This window comes from Galeopterus variegatus, unplaced genomic scaffold (genome assembly GCF_000696425.1).
Source record: "Galeopterus variegatus unplaced genomic scaffold, G_variegatus-3.0.2 Scaffold863, whole genome shotgun sequence".
Lineage (NCBI taxonomy): Eukaryota > Metazoa > Chordata > Mammalia > Dermoptera > Cynocephalidae > Galeopterus > Galeopterus variegatus.
In genome coordinates this window covers 375912-396065 of record NW_007726974.1, presented here as the reverse complement: position 1 = coordinate 396065, position 20154 = coordinate 375912, and the positions used below count along the sequence as shown (strand labels likewise).

The 20154-nt window shown below is 39.0% G+C and overlaps 1 protein-coding gene and 1 pseudogene across 1 annotated transcript in view; one reads left to right on the top strand and one right to left on the bottom strand.

Annotated features, from left to right (window-relative positions):
* Nucleotides 1-746: 746 nt before the first annotated feature.
* Nucleotides 747-8092, bottom strand: LOC103590711 (annotated as a pseudogene).
* A 194-nt stretch (nucleotides 8093-8286) lies between these two features.
* MORC2 (MORC family CW-type zinc finger 2) overlaps nucleotides 8287-20154 on the top strand; it is a 38162-nt gene continuing 26294 nt past the window's right edge. Inside the window, exons 1-3 of the mRNA XM_008573006.1 lie at nucleotides 8287-8377; nucleotides 14904-14957; nucleotides 16379-16413. Coding sequence (XP_008571228.1) covers nucleotides 8310-8377; nucleotides 14904-14957; nucleotides 16379-16413 — 157 coding nt within the window. The 5' untranslated portion in view covers nucleotides 8287-8309. The remainder of the gene's footprint in view (nucleotides 8378-14903; nucleotides 14958-16378; nucleotides 16414-20154) is intronic.

Sequence of the window (20154 nt, the reverse complement as noted above, 5' to 3'; positions counted from 1 at the left end):
AAGCAAGTCAAGGCCTCAGATTGGTTGCATGGTGCTGTTCAAAGATTTAGATGAAATCTGAGGTGAGAAAGTAGGCAAGCTCCTAGGTTTATGTTTTAGGCTTTTTGCTTTTCCAATCACCAACTCTTATACACAGCGTACATTACACTCTTGAGCAGATGATCTTCCTCATCTTTATGAAACCCCTCAATTTGTCTGAGTATGACAAGATTAGAGGGAAGGACTGGCAGTGTAGGTCAATGTCTTTTTCTGTAAAGTACAAGAAAAAGCAGAGGGAAAAAAGCTGACAATCTGAAAGTAGTAGAAAGTTGAGCTTGTAAATAATTTCTTCTTTACAAATAACAGTTGTATATACAAGCAGGCTGGTCATCCAGATTTTTTGTTGAGGGTGAGCCTAGAGCAATGAGACTTAGGCCTTGATGATTTCTAATCACAATTAGTCTAGAGGATAAGAGATATAAAGAAACCATTCCCAATGTTTAATCAGTGCATTCATTAGAGTAGCTGAGGATAGCTGGCCCTTAAATTGACTGTGAAGAAATGAAATTTTCTCATGACACAAATTGAAGTCTCCTTGTTCACATAATCTGGAGTTTATAAATTGAATCCTTGCAGAAACAGATCACTTGCCTTAATGCCTGAGGGTATCTCATGACAAGGAACGAAGTCAGCCACTCTGAATCAGTGTAAAACAATAGTATTGAGACAGATGTAATTCCAAAAAAATTGAATCCTTGCAGAAACAGATCACTTGCCTTAATGCCTGAGGGTATCTCATGACAAGGAATGAAGTCAGCCACTCTGAATCAGTGTAAAACAATAGTATTGAGACAGATGTAATTCCAAAAAACATCCACAAGAACAGAAACTTTTGAGTCTAATAAAAATCCTGAGCTGTAGTCTTTGTAGTTTTTTTTTTCAAGTCAGTCTAAATTTCCAGCAAAAAGACAGACAATATGCTATTTGAAATGCCCAGCACGTAAGCTATCATCATCTGGTCAAAGGGCCTGCCTCCATCTATCCCTATCACTTACAGTTGATGGTACCAGACATCAAAAGACTCAAAGTAAAAGAACATCTTTCACTGGGTAGAAAAAAATTTCTCAAATTGCTACACTTTAAATCACATATATGAAAAAGGATGTTCAAAGACTGTCTCTTGAGAATCAGCTATTATACCTAGTTAGAGCTGAGTAGTCGTAATTTTGGAGAACAGGCAGATATGCCAGTGATGGAGGAACTGTTTCTTTTTTAAGGTTATTAGCTCATTTATCCTGGAAACAGTAGTTGAACTGAATAAAAACTAAGAAGCAGTATAACTTCCACTGAGTGAATCATATATTGACTTGTAGATTGAAAAGATGAATAACCAGGTATTAAGCCCCGTTAGGAAATGTTGCCAGTATTTGAATTCTGCTTTCGTAGTTAATACTTATGCCTTGCACACGAAGTAGAGTACCATGGCTGATGATGAGAGGTCAAATGTACAAGTTGGTCTAATATGGCCTCAAAGGGGCATCAGCCTCACTACCAGATTGCTGGCGATTTGGTATCCAAGGAGGATGAAGACTTCAAAGTCATGTACTTCATGTACCACTAGAACAACTGATGTTGTGAAAGAAGTTGGTTAAGGGGTTTGTCAGTGTAGAGTGCATATGAATTGCTCTCTGGTTGTATCCAATTCCAGGAATCACTGGAAGTCCATCCGGGGTGAAGTGCTGTTCATCACACCACTTTCAGCCCATACAACTATTCTGGGGGGCAAAGGCATGCCCATCTCCTTGCACTTTCCTAAGTTCGTACACAGTGAGTATTCCTAAGACTGTTCAGCATTAACTGAACATGGACTGTGTTGAGTGGAGGTACAGAAAAGATCAGAATGCCATTCAGGTCAAACATTGCTGTCTAGGGCAGTGGTTTCCAGACTGTGTTCTGAAGAGTTCTAGGTATTGCAAGAAGTCCCCTTAGGTGTCACCATGGTAGTAAAGAAAGATGCTTGTAGCAGGTTTCAGGACCCACTTCTGCACTGCTTCTTCCAGAGCAGCTTCACTTTTACTTTGGGCTTCCTCATAGTTTTCATTCAAAGGGCTTCATGGCCACAAAGCCTTTGGAAAACCAATGATCTAAGAATAAGTTGTTCGCAAAACGCTGAAATACAAAAAATGGGTCACAAAAACCAGAAACTGTGTGAGCAAAGCCTGTGGTAAGCCAAGAGGTGTTTTCCTATTCATTCTTTCCCTCATGTGGGCCACATTACAGGTTGATGGGGTTAAAGCTCAAGTCTGCTATTAATTCTGATTGCCTGCAGCTGGGCTTATACGTGACCATCAGCAAACAAGGCAATTGGTTTTAAGTTGGAATAGCACTGGGGTTTTTACACACAGTTGCAAAATGCATCCATTTCTTTGTAAATATTACTCCAATAAGTATATGACTGGATGACTTCTCTTAAAGTGTTGATAAGATCTCAGTGGGCTACAACTCAAATTCTAAGAAAACATCTCCTCTTTCCCCCTCCTCCTCCCCTTCCTTCCCTTCTCAACCTCTTTACTCATCTGAGATGCAATGCCCTTGAACTAAGTTTACAGCACAATTCAAGGGACAGAGAAGTATATTGCTAAATGTCATGGAATTCATGCAGTTTGGGGGCAGAATTAACTTTCCCTCATTTCCCTTTCATGTATCCATCCCCACAAATCTAGAACTTCTCCCAACAGAAAATGAAGGTAATAGTTAAGCAGGACTCTCAGATGGTAGATACATACTAATCCATGCAGTTAATGACAATGTATGAGAAAGGAAGATTTCAAAGATGCTCTGTTCATCATGGGGTCTCAAGGGCAATCTGTTGGCCATCAGGAAGCACTGGCTATACTACGCTAGAGCAGTTTTCCATTCCATTAAAAAGAAAGCTGCAAAAAATAGCATTCTGTATTTGATAACACTTAGGGCACAATGGGCTAAATGGGGCTCTTTACTGCAAGTCTTGAGATCCTTTAATACGCTACACTGCATTGGGGAAGGGACACGTTTTACAGTATTTTACCACTTTATTGGATAACAAGTTCTATATGTATACTCGTATATATATCACATACACACACACACATATATAAACAATACTGCTCTGAAAAAAATGGATGGCTCATTTTGTGTAAATATTACTTTGGGGATAGAGGATCTAGATAAGCCCTTGGTGTCCAAGAGTATTAATAAGGCTTAAAACAAACAAACAAACAAAAAAGACGTGATATGAACAGGGATCCCTAATTAACTAGGCCATCCTTGGGATGAAAATGAAAAATGGCAGAACTTAAAGCAGCTTTGTGTTTCATGCTGGGTAGCCGTGTTGTCAGATAAACATGTGCCTTTATAACTGAATAATCCACCACCATGGAGACAAGTTTGCTCCATAACATTAGGGATGTTGCCATGGGATTGTGGTCTAGGCGCAGCTACCACATGATTACACTCACGACATCCTGCCTGATTGTGTGCCCACAATCAGAGGAGGAAGTTGGGGAACTTTTCTGGGGATACCAATCTCCTTTTAATGCTGTGGGTAAAATGGAGGCTAAGTTAATTCCAAGGAGAGTACTGGACTGGGAGTCAGAAGGCCTGGCCTCTACTACTTTGTAGCTGTGTCACCTTGAATAATTGCTTAACCTTTTACATTTCTATTCCCTTATTTGCAAAAAGGGATTATAATTTATTGCACCATCTTGATAAATGAGATAAATGTACATAAAAGTGCTTCAAAACTGTAAAGTGCTATACAAACAGAAGGGATTACCATTAGAGGTTCTACCTTGATGTATCAAGAGGTCTTTTCTGGAGTCTGATTGGAGCCTTGTGAGATGCTGTTGGGTAAAACGGTTCCTTGGTTGAATTTCTTAAACTTGTGTGAAAAGTTCTGGTTCCTGAGTAACCCCAAACAAGATGCAATGAGGAGTTCACCGTGTCTTTGTTTTGATCCCGGTGGGTCAGAATATCTGCTTTCTCATTCAGTAGACTACTACAGATTTGAAACAGAAAAACAGCAGAGTCCAGTGACCATAATAGGATCCTAGACAGTTCATGAACTCCAGTCATCTGAGATTGTGGGGTGTGGTCCAATGCTTTTCTCAAAGGGATGTTGCCTTTCTTCAGACAGCGTTGATAAATAAAAATACCCTGGTCCAAATTTATTATGTGTCTCTGAAGGGTTTAACTGAAAAAATGAAATGCATTCTCATGGAACAAACTGGGCCTCTGTTGTGATGAAATAGCTTCAGCTATTTGGCTTGAGGACTGACTTCAGTACAAAGGGCTGTGCTGAACCTGGACAGAACAGGATGGGAGTGGAGGTAAAGGCCACATCATGATGGCTGAATGCCTCTTGGGTCACAGTGGTCCACTGGAATGGTGTCTTCTTCAGTAGTAAGGTGGTAGGGATCACCATGGGCAAAAACCCAGGTACCCGATCTGCAGGCTGGTGGAACAGCACAAGGAAGGTGATCAGAAGGTCCGGGTGAACACTCAGCAATCACGAGGCACAGGACTAGAAAGGGCAGGGACAAAACAGGCAAATGCATGGAATTACAAACCCATGACTCTTAACACCAGGGTGGGTCTGCTCTCAGCACATCAGTTGCCTGACACCCGTATTAATTCTCGACAAGCCTGGCTTAGGTGTTGACAGATAAGTGACACACTCCCCCCCCCCAAACCCATGAAAGCCTGATTAACAATCACTAATATTGAAAACTGAAAGAGTTCTCTGGCAAAGACTTGCTTCCCAACTCCTGAGAATAAACTGTCTCAGGGAAGCAGCAAACAGGAACTGCCTGAAGCCTCATACTTTGGGGAAGTAATATGCTTGTATTCAGGCTGCTGGGCATTAGTTGGTGGGGAGAAGGAAGTGGTTCCACAAGTGGCACAAAAAGAACTGAGATTTTAAGTTTATATACCACCAACAAAGCAAAGGAGATACTGTCCTTCCTTTTCCAGTGCCTTTCTCAAATGGACTTATGACCTTCTCCTTTTAAAAGCTGCTTTCATTGTAACAAAATTCCATCTTGGGTAGGAGAGAATAAGACCTTGTTCCTTGCACCTTTCTGTATGTTATACCCCAGCCAACATATCGGTTTCTGTTTATGTCTGAGGGCTCGTTAGACGTTTTCAAATTTAGAATTAAAAAATAATAAAATATGAAATAGAGAAAAAACAGGGCCCATATCTGTGGCTTTTCTTCCAACCAAGAGTAATTTTAGTCATCACAATGATTAAACAAACATTTACTGAGTGCTTATTCTGAGATAGCCTGCTCTCTAAACTCCTTTCTAATAAATACTTCATCATAGGTGGTGGTATGTGTGGGCAAAGATGTACAAAACAAGGCCCTTGCTTTCAAGGAGTTTGCTATCCAGAAAGAGAGCAAATGCATGCAAATAACTATTTTATAAGATTTTATATACAAAGATAAGAGATATATAACAACATGCTATAAAACTTGAAGATTTTCTGGCTTAAGGAGACTCATGGTGAAGAGAGTATCTGAGTTGAATATTGAGGAAAAGGCAGAGTTTTGACAGGGGAAGAACCAGAGGAGGGTGGGATACAGAAGAGAGTGTGAACAACAACAACAAAAAAGTGCAGAAATGCTAAAGAATAAGGCATTTTAGAAAATGGCAAGTACCGTAATTCACTATGCATGAAGTGTTGTCAGTTTGCACTGAGGGTCTGAACAGAAACTTGGGTCTTCTAATTCCCAGTAACAGCGCTGGTGGCAGTGCTTGCTCAGTTGTTGCCTCTTTTCTCACAGCAAAGCAAGATCAACAGTCCAAAAAAAAAAATCTACCTCCAGATTTCCTGCCACATCCTGACAAGCTCTTCTGGGTTCCAGTTCTACTTCTTAAAAATCTGGAAATCTGAATGAAGTCCATGGCTGTGGCTACATTGAAAAACATTTGCTCCAAATATTGCAGAAAACTGTAGTGAAACGTTTTCAATCTCTAATCCTGGATATCTCATGTTTTGTCAAAGAATTTCAAGCTTTGAGTTCCAGTTGTCTTTTTCTTCCTTTCTCCTGAGGAAATCATCTTATCACCACAGTCTTAAGATTCTTTTGAGGTACATCCAGAGTTAATTACGAAAGAGCTAAAAGACCAACACATTTTTCTCCCAAACAGTCATTTCTCTGGAAGTGAGATTATTTGTCTCTGCCCTTTGGGTAAAGAGAATAGTCAATTTTTTTTCCCCCAGACATTTGAATGAAACAGCAGAACTGGCTAACTTCTAATCAGACAAAAATACACTTAAATGTGTTTATGTTCACTTGCTTAGAGCTGTACCACTTGGTAAGCACCACTCCACAAAACGAAAATGTTTGAAATCCAACTATTCAAATATTTTTATAGTGTTTGCTGGATAATGGCCTGGAATTTGATGAAAGCAGCTGACAATTAACAAAGAAGCAAAAAACTGGCATTTTGGCCATTTTAGTATTATACTTACAAGCAATAATAATACAAGGCAGGCCAGGAAAAAGTTAAGCTTTGAATCACTTGCAAATCTACTGATTTTGAGGTTCAGGAGGAGTTCTAACAAAACGTTTCAGAGAATGTTATCCTTCAATTAATAAAAAAACAAAAAAAACCCAAACATCTTCAGGAATTCCATGCCCGGTTCAGTCTGTTCCAGTGAGCCCGGCGGCCGGGCCTGCGCCCCAAGAGCTGGATGCCAGAGCAGGAGAAAGAGCCGCCAACCGATCGCTCGATCGACCGCACGCCCGCTCCTTCGCCCTACCAGACCGGGGAGGGGGGGAGGGCGCGCCAGGGCTTCTTCGAGTTAGGGGCCTGACTCCCCGGCGACGAGACAAGATGGCTCCTCCGGTCCGCGCCGCAGCTACCGTCCGGGTTGCGTCGCTCGGCCCGCCCCCGGTACTGTTCCTTTAAATGGCGGAGAGGGTCAGGAAAGCAGGAAGAGAGGCCCGCGCTACCACGTGACATGGGCGGGACCGGCCAACTAAGATCCGGTCACGTGGGCACACGCTGCTCACCAATCAGGAGGCGGGGCATCAAGGCGGGGGCGGGAGGAGGAGCGGGTTTTTGATTGGCGGAATGCGCCGCGGAGGCCTCGGGGGTTTGGGGCGTCGGGGAGTGCGCGAGGTGGCTGTGGCTGTGTGCACTAGCGGAGACAAAGCGGTGGTTGTAGCGGCGGCGGCTGCAGCAGAGCATCCCTGAACGCCGAATTTCGTGGGGCTAAGTCCTGTCATAATTTCATCTAGTGCGGCTCCCGGACGGCAGCGGCGGCGGAGGAGGCGGCAGCGGCGGCCGCGGCAGCACATGGTTCCAAGAGCGCGCTGCGGTTGTTGGGTTCCAGATCCGCGGGGAGGGACAAAGGCTGCTGCGAGTTCCCGGCAACGCCCGGTCGGGTGGTGCGCTCGCCACTGCCCTCGATCCGGGTCTTGAAAGCTGAGACTAACTCCTCTCTGTGAGGAGGAAGCCACGGGACCGAGGGCCGGAAAGGGCCTGAGAGGCCGAGGCCGCTGTCTGAGGGAAGTGGGGGAGGGGCGCGGCCCGTTTGAGGTGATTTGGGCGGGCCAATTGTGAGGTAATTTGACCCACCACCCTGAGGAAATTAGGGTGGTGAGGTTTGGTCGGGCTTGGAAAAAAGAAATCAGCAAGCAGGGTTTGGTTGGGCTTGGAAAAAAGAAATCGCCCCTCTGCGTTCTTTCCGCTCTTTCCGTTGGGACGTGGTAAAGCCGAAACTAGCTCCATATGCTCTCCATCGACATCGAGGTCACCAGTCAAGAACCTATTTAATTATTACTGGTGGTGAAGACATGGGGGATTGTTCAATTTTATGACAGAAGTGGGTAAGTTTATAGGTTGGTAAATTTCCGGATTGGTAAACACAGGAAATTTAGGGGTACAACAACAAAAAAGGACTGGAAGAACATGAAGATGGAGCAGTAATAAACTGAAAACTCAAGGATCATCTACCCCAGGACCATCCATATTTGACTCAACTTGAACTATCGCAACTTAACTCTAAAAGCTCCTTAGATCTACAGGTTTTTTTCGTAGTACATTCCAAAATATTACGTCATAGTCATTGAGAAGATACAGAAAAACTTAAAGAAGAAATCAATTGTAGTTGTAAACAAATCTTTGAACATATTTTGGATAGATACTAGCTTTGTTTAATTGTCATTAAGGAGCTGGGACTTCCCAAGCCTTTACTGGAAGGAATCCTACAAAAGCTGTTCCGTTATAAGGTTGTATTTCCTAGTTAGTGGGTAAAAGGCTCAAGACCTCATTGCAGTCATGGCTTTCACAAACTACAGCAGTCTGAATCGAGCTCAGCTAACCTTTGAGTATCTGCACACAAATTCGTAAGTATCCTATAGGTGCCACTGAGGTCACCAGTAACTCATTCCTTGACATTAATATGGAAATCCTTTCCCCAGGAAATTTTGCTTTTTAACTTTTTGGGATGTTATCACTGGAGTGAAGTATATCACTGGATGTCTTGAGCTCTTTATTGAAGAACTGAGATCAGTGAAATATTTGTTGCTAATCCAGAAGAATCTGATTTGCATTTATTGGATCAGAATTTCCTAAACACAAACCTTAGTTTTTTGAAGTCAATATATTGAGTTGTTTCAAGTGTTTGATAGGAATCCAACAAGTACTGCGTTTTGGATCGCCCAAAAGTTCGACTATGTTAGTATCAACTTCTCTTCTTTAGTGACAGAAGTCTAAACAGTGGGGTTAATAACAAGTGTTTCCTATAAGAAAAAACAAAAAAGGAATGAAGACATTTAAATGACAACTTGTGAGAAGAAAATCTTTATTATTTTTTCCACAGACAGTTGGCTTTATCTTCCTGGGAAATTGGTTCCTACCTCCAGTATAGTTGTATATGCTAAGCAGGAAATGGCAAGTATGTTTAAATCCTAGATTTAGGTAGTTTTTCCCCAGAATGTGCGAAATCACAGAAACAAACTGTGTTCATGGTTCTTGAGTTCGTGAAGAGATTACCGCCACTCCAATTTGGTCTGGAATGTTTATAGGTTCTTACGCCCGCTTTCTTAGAAGTTATCCAGTGGGGTCAAAACTACTTTAGTCTTTTAATACGTTCACCTGTTACCTTTGAGATGAAGGTAAGTATTCTGCCATTTTAGTATGTGGAGAGATGATGAGCAGCGAAATGAATGGTCCAGTTATCTCAAGAACCATCTTCAGAGTTGAGAGTATAGACTTCAGTTTATCCAATAGTAGCAGTACAATGATTTTTAGCCTTTTATGGAAAAGAACATGTTTATGATTCTATAATGTCTAATATTTTGTTATTTTTTCCTATCATGGAAATAAAAGTCTTCTAAGTGGTGAAGTAAATTGCCAAACAATGAGACCTTGGTTTTATTTTGTTTTGTTTAGGGAGGTTATTATTGAACTAGAGCACTTTAGAGAAGGTACTATAGAGGTCAAGTAGGCCAATGCTCACACTTATGGATGATGAATATGAAACCCATTTACATGAAATGTTAATCAAAGATCAACTAGTTGATATCACAGCCTTGGCAAAACCTTCAGTGTCCTTTATTAATTTTGATCTGCCATGGTAAGAACAAGCATTGGAGGCCACTTAAATGTTCATGTATGATTATGTTTGATAAAATGGTTATCTCAGTTCTGGATTTTGAAATGATGGCATATTTGGAATTATGGACTTTATGATAATGTTGGAAGACCACGAACTGGACTTCGGAATCTGGGTTCTTGTTCCAGCTTTGCCAAAGACTGTGATAATGGATAGTAACAAAAGTTAATTATTTCCTGCTGGTGACTGTTGTAAACATTGGCAAAAGTAATCTCTACAACAACCCTGTGGGGTAAGGATTATTTCTATTTTGCATTTCAGGAAACTGAGGCTGAAAGAGATGAAATTACATGTTAATGGTTACATAGCTGCCAAGTGGCAATTTAAGTTGCCAGGATTTAAGGTAGTAAAATTTGTCTGACCGCAGTGGCTAGTGCTTCTAACCATTAAGCTGTTCTGACTGTAGTCAGTTTTGTCTTCAAGGGCTTGTTTTCTGCGTATAAAGCAAAGGGTTTACTTCCCACTTTAAAAGTATTTGATTTTAGTTTACCTCAATGAGTCTAATTGGAGGATTCTGGGATATTTTCCCCTGTTTATTTATTTATTTATTTTGCTGTTGAATAGCTTATTAACAGTAGGTGGGCCGAGCCAAAGCAAAGAAGCAAACGTCAGTTAAGTCACCTGTATAAGGTGAAGTTGGAAAATTTTCTGTGAAATTGACTTTCCCAAATTGAACTGGAACTACCTGCTTGCATGAGCGTTTGAGGGTTGGAGTATCATTTTGAAAGCCCTGGAATTTATCTTCATCACAACTTTGGCCTTTGAAGTTGTTCTACTTTTGAACGTTTATTGTCCTACCAGAAGGAAAAGTGAACCCTAGAACACCAAGATATATATTTTTTTATTTTGGTGGCTGGCCTGTATGGGGATCCAAGTCCTTGACATTGGTGCCAAGGTACATTTTTTGTTTGTAACTAATTTCAAGGGATTTTTTTTTTTTTATTGTGATGACCTGATTTGAAATCCATTTTTAGAGGAAACCGAAATTGTTAAATTCTGAAATGATGTGTCTTGTTACTTGTAATGATGGAAGATGAACCTCCTCTGTGTGAGATGGTTCAATAAGTCACCTTCAGAGAAGGGAAGATTTATTTTACAGTATTTTCTCTTTTGTTAATTTTTTTAAAAACAAAATCATTATAGGGTATCTGACATCTACAATATTGCCATACTGTGAATTATGAAAGAATTATGGCCCTTTGCTTACCTCCCGTTTAATATAGACTTACAAGCAGAGTCTAGGCTAAAAGGGTGGAAATCAGTGTGGTGCAGTAAAAAGACCTTCAAGCTTGGATTTGATGCTTCCTGGGTGTGTCCTAGGGCAGGTCAACTTCTTGAGCCTTGGTTTCTTCATCTATTTAATGGAACTAATCTGATAGCGTTTATGAAGATTATGTAAATTGACGTATATAAAGTTCTTAGCTCATAATGGTACACAGTAAACATCAAGTAGATGTTGACTAATATTTATAATATTAATTTAAATAAACCACAAATCGGTCAGTGTGGTGGAAACTTGGTGTTTGGTCCTAGACATTAGGCAGATAAATTCTAGAGCATCTGTTGGAGACAGTAAACATCTTTCTTGGCCTTTTTTTGTAACAGGTCTGTGGTAGCTATTGCATTCTTTTGGTTACATCAGTTTTAATGCTTGAAGCAGGCCTGGGAAATTCTCTTGGTAACGAGAAAGTCTGGCTAATTTCTTTTAATAATGGATATTGCTTGTATGAGAAGATAAAAATTAGGGTTTTTTAATAAAAGGACTTATATGTTGTTACTGCTCTTTGGTGGCAGGTTTTGTGACTGCTGTTCCTGATGTGGTGGTGGTAGTGATATTCTTTTGGCACAAGATGTATATCGTATGTCATTTTATTTGCAGTTCTGCTTAGTGGTCTAATAGAGCAGGATTGTTAAGTATAAGAGGCCTACTTTTTATGACTCTAATTGTTGACACATTTAGTAGCTTACTGTCTTTGCCATATGATATTTCTGGGTTGTTTTATTCATATGTGAAGTGAACGTAGAAGAACCTGTCAACTCAGAGACTTATATTTCTTTTGAATTATAAGCCTGTTGAAAAGTAGGTTCACACTTTAAATATATTAAAGCAATTTGAATGTAAAGTGTTTGTTCCAGAATTTGTCAGCTTTTTTTCTAGCAATTAAGGCAATTAACTGTTGTCAACATATCCAAGAACTCAGCAGAAGCTATCACTTTGTGATGGGCTTGTGGATAATCTATTGGTTTAAATTCAGGCTGACTATATTAATAGGGAGACCATTTTCCTTACATAACGAGTTGATTTACACATGAGTCTGTTGCTGGAAATGCTGAGTTGCAAAACTATTTCTGCTGTTGCACAGAGGTATAAAAGCCATGATCAGTTAAAGCAGAAGAAGAGTTTGTTAAAAATCTTTTTCCAGATGGTTGATCTTTCTTGGATCACATGCAAAGGATCTTTAGGTCTGTGAAGGATTTCTTTTGATATTTATCCATTCTGTCTCAAATGCTAGCCAGTAATGAGTGTACCTCTTGGAATATTATTTTTGGGGGAAAAAAGAACTTATCTGTTGGTATATTTTTGTTTCTTATGATTTTTGGAAGTATTTAGAACTCTGACTTTAGCATCTGGAAAATTCATCTTTAATCGGTTTGATGTGTGGAGAAGATTCTGAGCATTGTCTGTTACCTTACCAACAGTTGTCACAGTAGGCCCCTTTTATGATGTGTACTGCCATCATAAAAGTACCTCTTAGCTACATCTTGAAGATATGTTTTAGCCTATCTGAAATATGTATGTGTGGAATGGCATTGATACTATGTGGAACAACAAAGATCATTTGGAGATTTTTTATAAGTTTTAAATGTGCAAGACACACTTCTAGATTATATACAAAATGGTGAAAACTTAAGCCAGAGGTATTTTGTGGTTGCCCTTTTGAGATCTGCTTATTGGGCTCTAAATGCCTCATTTTCATGTGAAGCAATCAGACATATGTATTGCTGGGAAGCAGTTGCTATTTCGGTTTTAGGTTTCCTTGTCCTGATGGCAAAGGGTGTCAGAATTAGTTTTCCAGATTACTCATATTTACCATTCTCACTAGCAAAAGCCAGAAACTTTAACTTATTTATTCCAAAGTTAGTGCATTCTGATGCAAGTTATGGTCTCATTCTTACTATGGTTGTGCTCTTGTTTTTTCCCAGGAGCTGTATTTCTGTGATTTCTTAACTTTATTTTTTATTTTATTGTTTCCTTGACTTTAAAATACAGGTTGATGTTGAAATAAATATTGCAATAGAATTGGTTATTTTATATTTCTATTTAACAGTCTTCAAAATTTAAAAAAATTTAATCAATTAGAGAAAATTAATTCACTTTGTAAGTTTCTAAGTCACTTATAAGTCAGACAGGAGAATGGCTCATTGAAAATTTGAGAACAAATGTTAGATACACTTTTTTTTGGCAGTGATTTTTTTTTAATGTATTTTTTTGTTGTACATGTTTATGGGGTTTAGTTTGTTCTTTCAATACATGCATATATTCTATAATGTTCTAATCAGAATAGTTAGCATTTGTATCACCTAAACATTTAAGATTCACTTTTAACCTACATTTCTCTTGGTAAGTCACCTTAACTTTCCAGCTTATTTCTCCCTATTTTTTTAGTGGAGTAATTTACAGAATACTTTTCTGTTTTTTTCAGTTGATAATTTGAAGAATTTAAAGTGATAATTCTAAAGACTTAAATATTTTTAATAACTAAAGAGATGGCTATTTTATGCAGGTTTTCTATTTTATGCAGGTTAATCTTTCTTTTAAGATTGCTTCTTCCATGTTAAATAATGAAGAATTGGAATTTAGCCAGAAGAATTTAAGCTCTATTTTCTAGGTGAATTGGTGATAAAATTTCTGGGTTTTGTTACAACATATTATTGGTGCTGCCTTTGGATTAGCAACAGATATATTCACTGATCTTGTAAGAAAAAGTTCTTCCTAAAATTCCAAGAACTGGTAGTTTTATTTAACTCAAAATTTGCATTTGTAAAAATTTGATGAGTTACTGGAAGAAAAACCAGTGTTCCAGGACAGTTCAGTTATGGGTATTTAGTTTATAAACAAATGTTTTACAGTTTGTTTAAAACAATATGGTAAGTGATCAGAGATCCTAGATACTTGTTATTTAATATTGATATATATTATTCTAAATTTGTAGAAATTTTCGCTTTGGCTATTGGCTGAAATTTTATGTGAAAAAAGTCAGCAAGAATAATTTGGGTATTTTTGAAAAATTGATGATGGTAATGTGTGGGTTAATGATTTTGTATTTTCTCTTCTAATCAGAAGTCAAGCTGGTTTTTTAGGTGGTTCTGTGTGGACACTTACTACTTTTACATCTAATGGGGACTATTATGGGAAACAGCACAAATTAAAGAGCACATGCTCAATGTTTAACTTGTTAGCATTTTGTTTTACCAATACCTGCGTGTGATGAACCAGTGAAAAAAGGAAACCTATACACTTCTGTGCAATTTCGAAGCAAAAATTTCCATATTCCATTTAAAAGTGGGAGAGAAAGGAGACAATAACCCATTTATTGACTTCCTCAGATTTTGGCTAAAAACACAACTTTCCCCACATTAAAGAAAGGAATCCAAAATTTCTGGAACTGTTCCTTCTAGGAGAAGAGCTTGGTGTGGTTTCCTAGGGCCCCTATTAAAGTTAACTCCTTCAAGAAGGGGAGCCAGTGGTCATCTCCTCTGGGAGGCTGCTCAAAGTTTGGGTTGGGTAAATACACAATTACCATGTTATTCAGAATTCAGTGAAAGTGATATCTATGTATAAGATTTATCCTTACAAGTCTTCCTTCGAGATATGCAGAAACTGACAGCTAGTTAAGGCAATGAAAAATAAAATACAAGTATATTTCTAGGCAGAATATGAATAGTGAAAAATGCTGCTTTTAGCAGTTGTACATATAGAAATCTTTTAATGCTTCATGGGGACTTTCTCAACTCAAAATAGGAAGAACAAGCATTTCTGAATAGATAGTAGGATTTGATAGATTAACACTTGAGGGGAATTAGTAAACTCTGGAAAGCCTGGGGTTATGGAGAAGCTTAAATTTCAGTAGTATAAATCAGCAATGTAAATGGTGATTTTAGATTTTCTAAAAACTTAAAGATATTTTATGGACTTTTTCTTAAGAGTCATACTTCATATTTCTTTTGCTGACTCTTAGTATTTATCATTTCAGAACCACTCATGAATTTTTGTTTGGTGCTCTTGCTGAACTGGTTGATAATGCAAGGTATGTAGTCTTCAGGCATATAATCTGTGCTTGGAGTGGAAACTTTATGGGTTGTCGTAACCTTTGCTCTGTGAAAACTTGAGAGGAAGACATTTCTGTAGCAACTGCAACTCTTAAGAGGCCTCTTACTGAAAAAAATATTTTTAATTGCACATTACTTGATAACTTCCACATTGTTATTTGATTAACATAAATTCATTCATTGCTCTTTGTATTCTAGCCTAAAAGTAATGACCTTACCACCTGCCCTTGTATAGTAGAGCAAGATAATTGTAGTGAAATGGAGGGAATGAAGATAGAAACTTAGGAATCAAATCAGTGGGACAGACAAGCTCTGATTTAATTTGTGCTACCAGGACAGTACACTTGCTGAAAATGATGTTCATCTATGTCTCTATACTGTTATTACTTTTGTTGCTCCTGTTAACTGGACTGCTAGTTAACAAGTTGTTTAGCCAGAAAACTCCCATTTTGTTTCAATCCTGGTTGACTTAATTTTTCTATTCAATTAAAAAATGCTGTAGCTTAATGGCATTATGTTTGAATTTGCTACTTATTAACTTAGTGAGACCATGATGTGCTATGGCAGGCAGCTTTTTTGTGTGTAATATGGTGAACTGGAGATTCATTGGAGTATGTGTTCCTACTCATGCACACGCTTTGCCAATCTCTTTCATATTTGAAAATATTTTTATATCTTTGAGAATTGGTACATGTAGAGCTGTGTAGATTTTGAGTAGATTTTTTTGCATGTAAAAACCAGTGAAACTGCCTTATTTGCCTTGCCTGCATTTAGCAGAATTGGACTAAATTACTTCAAAGCCTTTATGGAAACCTTCATTGGTGACTGAATCTTTATGATTTCAGGCAATGGATGGAATCTAATGGAGTGCCCCAACATTGTTTCAGGGTTAGGGAGGACAAAATTATGGACTCAGGAATCAATCTGCTAACTGTAGTATGTACACCATGAGACCTAGTTTTTCACAGGTTTTGCGACAGATTATTGTTTTCCATTTTTCTTAAAATCTTGAGAAGGAAAAATGGACAAGGTATTAGAACATCATGATTGCAGTCAAATGAGTGAGAAAGACACATACTTGAGTCATTTCTTAGTGTGTAAAAGGAAATGTTCTTATTGATCTTCTAGATGTCTTAACCATGAAGCCATGAAGTCAACATTAAAAATATGTATCCAGGCCCTATGTGTCATGAGATTATCTTAAATAATTTGGAGCTCCAGAAGTGTTTCACAGATATAGATGGAAAATTGGGTTGCCAAGTATAAAAGTGAAGCTTTAATGTATATAGAATTTTGTATGGCTTCCTGAAAACACATTCAAAATACTATGCATTTTGATGATTGATATTTTATATTAATTCTCATCTGGATCTTGATTGTTTTTCTTTTAATTTGGCAGGGATGCTGATGCCACCAGAATAGATATTTATGCAGGTAAGTCAGACTTTAGGCCTTTCTTCTAATGCCCAATTCCTCTTAATGCATTTATTACTGTATCTGATAAGAAATGAGTGGAAAATAATTGGTTTCTGGAGGTTGGCAGGATTACTGTAGGTCATAGGTAGAAACAGGGCAGCTCTGGCCAGGAATGTCATAGAAACCAAGAATATTAATTCCAAGAAACTAAAAGGGAGTATCCAGATCTATGTAAATAGCCAGAAGGAGATTTATGGGGGTGATGGAGTAGAGTAGTGGGGAATGAAATGACCAAGTCCTAATCATTTTACTGGTAGGAGCTGGCAGGTGAACCAGGTTTGTCATACTGGAAGCCCAGGAGAGATCTTGTTGGAGTCCACTTTCTTTCCCTGAACCCTCTTGTGATCGCTAGTCCCAACTTGGAGAGTTGCTAGTGTTGGTTGCAGGAAATAGCTGGTAACTGGATTGGCTCTGAGGTTTGCAGAGATGTTCTCAGGCAGAGGTGTCAGGAACAAGGACTGCTTGCCTTGGAATTTAAAGCTGTCAACAGCCTCTACTAGTTTATTTATTTGATTGGCTCTACTTTTTTATAGAAAGAGCCTCTCTTTTTCTTAGAGCGGGTGCAACAGTGGAAGAATTCTTAGTCATTATCATTGGCTTTTTTTTAAAAATAATTTGCTTTCTGCCTGTTGAGTAATTGTATCAGCACCTTTTTTGGTCATTTGAACACTAAAAATTTGGAAGTGGGATAGATGAAGAGAGCTTTTAAATTTGGCTGGTGTGATGTTTTTCTGACAGACTTTTCTGAAGTCTTCTAAAAGGTCTGAAACGTTTTGAATAACATTACTAGCTTCTGAGAAGTCTGTGTGTTTATGTTGGAATATACAGTTATCTACCCCTCTTCATGGACCCATTTGATAAATGGGAACAAATACACAACTAAATAGTAATTCTCAAAACCTCTGATGTCATATAACTGTGAGAATACCCCCCAGATCTGAAGAATTTCTCACGTCTGATATACTTTGGAGCAAAGAAAATATTCAGAACTGCTAAAAGTCAGCTATACTACTTAAATTCTGAAAGCCTTCTGTTCATAAGGTTCTGCAAAATGGTGAAAATAGGGCTCCTTTTATTTTTAGAAGAAAGCAACAGGAATAAGGGGCACAGTGGAAGAATGTTAGAAGATGGTTACTAAACCATCGGGCCGAATGGAGCGCCTTTCCAGGCCACAGCATGTATCTTACGTGTGAGTGTGTTTCGTGAGGAGTGGTATCAGCTACCTCTGAAAGAAATAGTGGCTTTCTTAATCATTGCACAGATGATAAAGCAGAGAATGGGCCTCTCTACTCCAAGTGATGTCAAAGGGATAAATCATAATTAGCCCAGTTAGCTTTGGAAGAAGTTTTTGTTTTTGTTTTTTTGGTGGCTGGCTGGTATAGGGTTATGAACCCTACTTAGTTTTTTTTAAAAAAAGATTTCCGCTCCCTTCTGCCAACTTTGATGGTTGAATTTCAGCAAGGAAATTTAGTTCTTGACACTCAGAATGCAGCAGAACAGTTGGATTTCAATTTAAATGAAAAAGATCCAGTGCACATTTATTCTTTGTTCTATGCTACTTCTATTGTGCTCGGGGAAAAGTTCAGAGAGAGATGGGGCCTTTCCTCTAAGAACATAGTCTCTAGTCAGAGACAGCACACTACTGATGATTAGAGAACTATAACTAGATCTTGAGGGAACAATTAAGACAGTAGGGATTAAATGGAGTGGTGGAAGCACTAAGAACCATAGCATTTTGGAAAAAAGACTTGATTTACTCCAGGTACCATAAGATTGGGAGTCTTGGCCGAGACATCCTTAACATCACCCTTTTCTACCTCAGTGCCTTATTAACACATTCAACAGGAGGAGTAAAAGCAATGGAATCCGTAATAATCTTAATGCTGTAGAGTACTTGTTGTTAGTGTATGGGCAAAAGTATTTTCTTATCGTTTATTCTGAAACTAGATTGATTATGAACTTGGAAATTTCCCCCAAATCAGATACAGTTTGAGGTCACCAGGAAAGTCATATTTTGAAGATTATTTAAATGTGAGATGGGCGAGAAGGAGCCAGACTTTCAAAGTGTAGAGGTGTTCATTTACCCAAAGCATTTCTATTAGTTGTGGCCAGGCCATAATGTGCCTGTCAGAAGTGGACTCTGTTTTTATTGACTTTCCTGACTTCCTGGGATAGGTAGTGCCACCTCCTTGAAGAAAGCTCCTTTTTGTGACCACAAGGCAATGGTTAATAAATGAAAAATTAGAGCAAATGAAACTGAAATGAATACTGGTGAAACATTACGGAGTGAGATGAAGAACTTGGATGCCATTTTATTACAGCCTCTGCTAAGGACATCGTTATTTTATCACCTCTGACTTTTAACTTGTAGCCAATTTGATATCTCTTCTCCCGCTCCTTTCTTTTTCTTGTTCTCCCCAGTTGGAGTTGGATGAGAGAAGCCAGACTTGGACATGTTGGGGGAAGCTTAGCCGTGCAGCCTTCCAAACTGGTTCTGACAGTCTTACATAGCTGCTACCAGGATCTGAAGCACAGCTGCCAAGAAGGCAGTTTGGCTTTGTCTTCCTTCTCTTGCTTACAAGATGTACGGTGGGAAGGGAAGCACACAACACACAGCTGCTTAGACTCTCCTTCATCCAGAATTCCATCTCCATCCCAGTCCTTTCTTTGGAAGCTTCAGATGTCAGTCAGTTGACTGATTAAAGTAATATCAGGTGTTAGGAATGAATCTCTGTGGTGGAATGTCTGGGGGGAGATAGTTTTGAGCAAGGAGACCTTCTAGATCTTGCTTGCTCTAGCTCAGTGGTGGTTCTCAAAGGTTCTCATGGGCAATATCAGCATCAGACTTATGCAATCAGACTATCTAGGGTGGAGCCTGGAATCTGTATTTTCACAATCTCTTCAGATGATTCTGTGCACTCTACATTTTGCTCTAATCGGTATTTTTTTTCAGCCTCTGTCAGCTTAAACCATCCTGTTCTTTACTTCCTACTTTCTCCACTGTGGATAGTAGCAGGGAGTAGAATCCGTTAGACTTGTAAGGTCCATGAAGACAGGTATCACATTTGCATTGATCACTACTCTTGTCCTCATCACAGAGCCAGGCACACAGGAGGTACTCAGTGAATAGTAATTGAATAAATGAATTATTTGCATAAACATTGAAGCTAGATGAAGACACCATACTGCTTATTTACAAAGTTGAGGAAATGAACTGTATAAGCAAGTCTCTCTTGGCCCTGAGGCGGTATTGCATATGAACACAGACCCCGACACTACTAGCCATTTACAGGCTGTTGGCCACTGGGTAGCCAGGAGGATTCCTCCAACGTAGGTCTCTTACCCTTGTAATCTACATGAAAAAACTTTGGAATGAAGTGCTAGAGTCAGAAAGGGATCCTAGACCCATCGTTAAGTGATGATTGTGTGCTGAAACAGCCTGCAAGTCCTGTCCTAACACAAGGACATAGAAAGTAACCTCTTAGGTAGTGTTCAGGGAATGCTAGTAGTCCTTAGGTCCTTTCCAGATGTGCTCGGCTGAACCCAATTTCTAGATCCCAAAGGCAGAGACTTCATGCACGTTTTATGGCTGTAGTCAGCAAATGGCTCTTGGCTAGATTTAGAACACTGCTTTTACCATGCATGTAGCTGATCGAGTTTGAGTCTCCATATGACACTTCACTTCCTCCAGATGGAAAC